This window comes from Octodon degus, unplaced genomic scaffold (assembly GCF_000260255.1).
Source record: "Octodon degus isolate 3935 unplaced genomic scaffold, OctDeg1.0 scaffold00084, whole genome shotgun sequence".
In the NCBI taxonomy this organism is placed as follows: Eukaryota; Metazoa; Chordata; class Mammalia; order Rodentia; family Octodontidae; genus Octodon; species Octodon degus.
In genome coordinates, this window is record NW_004524660.1 from 2,733,870 (window position 1) to 2,739,716 (window position 5,847).

At 38.4% G+C, this 5,847-nt stretch overlaps 1 protein-coding gene across 4 annotated transcripts in view; it reads left to right on the top strand.

The window, feature by feature from the left end:
• Positions 1–5,847, top strand: part of Wdr47 (WD repeat domain 47) — a 72,463-nt gene that overhangs the window by 22,915 nt on the left and 43,701 nt on the right. For all 4 annotated transcript variants that reach the window (XM_004636942.1, XM_004636943.1, XM_023721687.1 and 1 more), the window contains exon 4: positions 4,841–4,925. In XM_004636942.1, the coding sequence (XP_004636999.1) occupies positions 4,841–4,925 (85 nt within the window). The remainder of the gene's footprint in view (positions 1–4,840; positions 4,926–5,847) is intronic.

Below are 5,847 nucleotides of genomic sequence, written 5' to 3' on the forward strand. Positions count from 1 at the left end.
TATGTATTTATTTTATTTATTTGTGTGTGTGTGTGGCCAGCTCAGCCCACCAGGGGCCAGCGCTGGCTGGCATGTGGTGCTGGGGGATTGAACCGTGGTCACTGTGCTTTGCTAAGCTTGTTCTAAGTAGGTGCTTTAGACCACTGAGCCATCTCACCAGCCCAAGAACTGAGCTAGGGCCAGGACCCCTGTATTCTTTATTATTTAAAATTTTTTATTGTATTTTATACTAGGGATTGAATCTAGGGCTTTTGTACTAAGTTACATCCCCATTTTATTTATTTATTTTTATCATGAGACAGAATCTTACTAAGTTACCAAGTTGCCCATGCTGGGTTTAAACCTATGATCCTCCTGCCTCAGCCTCCCAGAGTGCTGGGATTTCAGGAATGTGTCATAGCACCTGACCTGTAGTCTTTATTCTGATTTATTTTCTTTGATTTAATGGTCACTGACACTTGTACTAGCTGTCTTATTATAGTTAGTTTTTAATTTTAGATATTGTAATTTTTGTTTTTAAATTTTTTGTCTGCTGAGTTCTTCCTATCTGCTTACTCATTATGATTATAGTTTCCTTTTAGCCCTTCAATTTATTTATTTATTTATTTATTTATTTTATTTGGTGGAACCGGGGTTTTGAACTCAGGCCCTTGTGCTTGCCAGGCAACCACTTATTCTACCGAGACATTTCCCTGGCCCCCCTTTAACGTATTTATAATAGTTGCTGTCTTGGTTATTTTCTCATTATTTGGACAAAATATTCAACATTCACAAATTAAAGGTGAAAAGGTTTATTTTTGCTCAAAATTTGTAGAGGTTTCAAACCACAATAGGCTGGCTCCAAGGCAGCGCAGGCTAGCAGAGGTAAATCGCAGAGGAAAAGCAGTTTATGGCATGGCGTGGCAGGCAGGAGGCAGCAGCCTTCTTCTGCGCTTCCTTTTATTCCATCCAGGCTAAAAGCCTGTTGTATGGTGCTACCCATATCCAGTCTGGGTCTTCTCTCTTCAGTAAATCCATCACCCACACCTAGAACTATGCTAAACCACCCAGTGGACACATCCTATAACACACTCAGATTCCAGCCACTCCCCACGCCCCTCCTGTGAGCACATGAGGCTTTCCAGGTGCAAGGTGCCAAAACTTATTTACTAGCGTCAGTCCTTGTTTGCTAATTTGAACATTAATCCTGGCAGACTCAGTTTCTAAAAATTTACTTTTTCATTAAAAAAAAAAAAAATCCAGTCATTTTGTAAAACTGCCCCTGCCTTTGGTAGCAGGGGTTGAACCCAGGACTTCACACTTGTCAGGCAGGTACTTATGCTGCTTTCTCCTGGCCCCTGTAAAACTATTTTGCCCACTGTAGATTTATTCTGTTTTGTTTTGGTTTTTTTGAGACATGGTCTTCTTATGTAATATAGTTCAGGCTGGTCTTGAACTCACTGTGTAGCCCAGGCTGGCCTCAAACTCATGGTAATCCTTTTGCCTCAGCCTCCTGAGTGTTGGCAATATAGGCAACTAACCAAACAAATAAACAAAAAAATGTAGTAGAGTTCTGCTTTTTTTTTGGTAAAGGGTCTCACTATGCAGCTTGGACTTCTAGCGATCCTTCAGTTTTCAGCTTCCCCAGTTCTGAGATTACAGGCATGCACCACCATGCCCAGTCTTGGTTGCTGGCTCAGTGGAGGTGCGGCATGTGGTGCCAGGGTCTGTGCTTGCCTGAGCAAACACTTAGTCTGCCGCGCTATCTTGATGGCCCTTGTTTTTGTTTTTGTTTGTAGGAATTTATGTTTGTTGTCACTTGGGGTGTTTTGTTTGCTTGGTTGCTTGACTTTTTTTTAGTAGACCTGCTCCAGGATAGCAAAGAAAGATTTATGCTTTACAGTCTTCTGAACACGCTTTTTTTTTTTTTTTCTTAATGGGATTAATTTCCTGCAATTTAGTCTTTTCATAGTGGAGTCAAAACTCTGGAGTTATAGTACTAATTCTGTCTTTTCCTCTGGTCTCTTCCTGCTCCTTTTCTGTCCCACCACATAGACCTCTGACTCTGTCCCTGTGCACATCTCTGTCTCTTCTCTTCCTAGAAACTTGGGTGGTGGACTTGAGTCCTCAGAAGACTGGTAGATTCCTGAAAATCTTTTCTACATCTTCATTGTATCCCCTGGCTTGTTGTTACTTCATCTATCTTCAAAGAACTTCATGCCAACCTCCCATTCCAGCATCATATTTCCTGCTCATTTGGCTCCTCCTTCATCCCTTATATGTGCAGTGTTGTGATTATGTGGGCAGTCCACTCAGATCAACCAGGACAGTCTCTTCACTTCCAAATCCTCAACCTTGACTGCAGTCTCTTTTGCCATGTAAAGTGAGATTATAGGTTCTAGAGATTAGGATGCGTATCTTGGTAGGCTACTTCACAACTATCCACAGAGGTCTTCATTAGTTACTTGAGTAAGCACAGATCCACATGCCTGTAGCCACCAGGAGAAGGTGTGGGGACTTGAGCAGAACCAGCAACTTGCTTTGCCTGCAGGCATCTTGGTTTTTCCTGCCTACTTTCGGGGCTCTGAGATCCAGTGGACCCACTTCGGGTAACTTTCCCATGTACTTTAATGGGTTGTACAGTTCTGTCACACATTCAGCTTCTTCAGGATATTTCTCAGAGAGTGAACTTAGGACAGATTGTGGAGGTTTCAGTCCATAATCAGCTGACTGCAAGGCAGGGTGGCACATAGTAGAGGGCAGTAAGAGCAAAAAGGGAGGAGTAGCAGCAGCAGCAGTGAGCCAGCCCCTGTCCCTTCCTTATACTGCATTCAGGCTGTCTGCCCAAGGGTGAGTGCAGCACTCACACCCATAATTTCAGCACTGGATCGTGAATTAATCACAACATCTAGAAGTCCGCCCCATGACTGCATGAGGCTTTGGGGGACAGCTAGACTCAAACCATAACACTCTGCTCATGTTGTAACTCACTGTGTAGACTGGGGAGTAACTTCATCTGAAGAGCCTTATACCCTTGAATTGCAGTCCCTTAAGTTATCTTTTTTTCCCTTCTACATGTGCTAGCTTCAACCAAAGGGAAAAAAAAAGTAAAATTTTAAAAATGACTACAGACAAATAAGGCAACTACATGTGCCAGCTTTCAGTTATTCTGTAATGTTTTCAGTTTTTAGGGATTTTTTGTGTATTTTGTGCAGGGTCTCACTACACAGGTTGGACCCATAGTGATCCTCCTGTTTTCAGCCTCCCCAGCACTGGAATTACAGGTGTGCACCACCACACCTGGACTTGTAATATTTTCAGATAGTTATTCTTTTGTGTGTTTTGTCTAGGGTTAGCATTGTTAGTCATATATAAGTTATCAGATATAAATTACTCTAACATTACAGAAATTAAAAAAAAATTATTAGTACATGGTTGCAGTACATAATAATTGCATTCATTTTGAATTAAAATGCACAAAGCACATCTTAATTACTTTTACTTCTTTTTCCCTTTCCCCTGTTAAAACCTCATATTACTTTTTGATTTGTTGTGTATAAGTTGTTTAAGCTCACCTTCTTGATAATATTCTATAAGTCTTTTATATATCTTTTCTCTTTTATCTTTCCTAGTAGGATTGATTTCACAATCCTTTAAGACTTTGTCAAACCTTATATATATTTCATATAATTTATGAGATAGCCTTAAAGCAAGAGATTGTGTCATTGGACATTTTGTTTTATGGGATATTATTTACAGTGAAGGCTGAAAGACTGACTCAAATTTCATTATCTTAAACACTTAGAAGCTGTGTAAAGTGCTTAAAGGCATCAAAGTTATTTTGTTTTTTTGTTTTTTTTTTTTAAGTAAGAATCCATTGCTTTATTTATTTAGTGTGTGTGTGTGTGTGTGTGTGTGTGTGGCCAGCTCAGCCCACCAGGGGGCGGGGCTGACTGGCATGTGGGGCTGGGGGATTGAACTGCGGTCCCTGTGCTTTGCTAAGCTTGTTTTAAGTAGGTGCTTTAGACCACTGAGCCATCTCACCAGCCCATCAAAGTTATTTTGATTGATCTCTTTTTTCTTCCTTTAAAAATCCCTGTTTAAAAGCTCTAAGTCTGTAATTATGTGACGTTGTAAAGTGTTCATTTTCTCCTACCCTTTCTTTTCCATTTTTATTAGACTAATGTTTAAAATGAATTTTTTTTTTTTTTTTTTTTTTTTGGTGGTACTGGGGATAGAACTCTGGACCTTGTGCTTGCCAGGCAAGCTCTTATTCTACTGAGCTATTTCCCCGGCCCCTAAAAATGAAACATCTTTATTCTTTGTACATACTGATGAAACATAATCACTGGATCCTATAAATATATATAATTACTTTTAAAAATTAATAAAATTAAACATTTTTAGATGGCAGTAAAACCATTTTGAATATGTAGGACTTTGATTTCTAATTAGAGTCATATTTGACATCTTCCCTTAAAAATTGGATTTTTGTATAGGATTAATATTGGATTTAAAAATCATTCTTCTGAGTGTTAAGCCTAGTAAAATATCTTAATATTCTGGAAACAAAGTTTTGCTTGTACTAACTTGTCAGAGTGATTCTGACTTATTGGAGCTTGCAAGATTAATTTTTGAGAAGAACTATCTTTAGAAGTAATCAGTCCTTTAATGTGAGCATGACCCGATGGCGACGTAGCTGGGGTGGGGCATTGCCTAGCACATGGGAGGCCTTGGGCTCTAGCTTTCACCAAATCAGTCAAAGTTGGCCTGTTTCTCTTTAAGAAACTTGAGTTTTTTGTCTTTAACTCTGCTGCTATTCAGCTTTTTGATCACTTTAATATATTGTTATTTTTCACAGGTTTCGTTACATTATCCTGAAGCAGAAGTTTCTAGAGGCGTTATGTGTTAACAATGCAATGTCAGCAGAAGATGACCCTCAGCATGTAAGATTTTTATTCCTGAAGGTTTGCGCCATAGTCTTGTTTCCAGTTATAAGTATTTTATTCACTAGAAGATTATAAGTTTTAAAAGTTCAGGTTTTTTGCACTACAGTATCTTTTAAAAGTTAGTTTATAGAAAGAATTTATAAGTATGGGTTACAGAAAGAAAATGTTTAGTACTACTTACATTTATTTTAAAACTCTGTTCTAGGGAATGGGAATATAGTTCAGTGACACATGGTATGGCACCTGGCTGGCAAGTGCAAGGTCCTGAGTTAGATACCTGGTACCGACAAAAGATAAATAAATAAAGCTCTTCTCTATTCACAGTGAATTCTGATCAGTGTGAGCAGTATTTTTGTAGATCTACTTGTATGCAAAGCCTTTTATCAAAGAATTAACAAAGAAAATAACCTGCTTGCATTTGAAGAAAACTTGACTGTTTATACTTTTTTTTTACTTTTTCTAGCTTTAATAAGGTATTAGCAAATAAAAGTTACATATATTCAAGATGTGCAGTATGACAACTTGTTATACACATACATTGTATAATGAATACATTATGTTAACATAGCCATCACCACGCATTTACTAGAGTGTGTGTGTGTGTGTAGAGCACCTAAAATATATCTCTTAGCAAATTTCAAGTAAAATGTACCATATTGTTACAGTCACCATGAGGTCACATAAGAAGATAGCTACTTGATTATAGAGTTACATGCCAATTAGCAGAAAAAGAAAGCCTATGGTAATCAAAAGACTAATATCAAAAACAGAAGCAATAGTGCCTTGTTTTTTTATAAAAAATATTTTCTAAAGAAAGTACAAAATAGGGGCTGGGGAGATGGCTCAGTGGAATAAGCACTAACCTGGCAATCGAAAGGGCCTGAGTTCAATCCCCGGTTCCACCAAAATAAAATTAAAA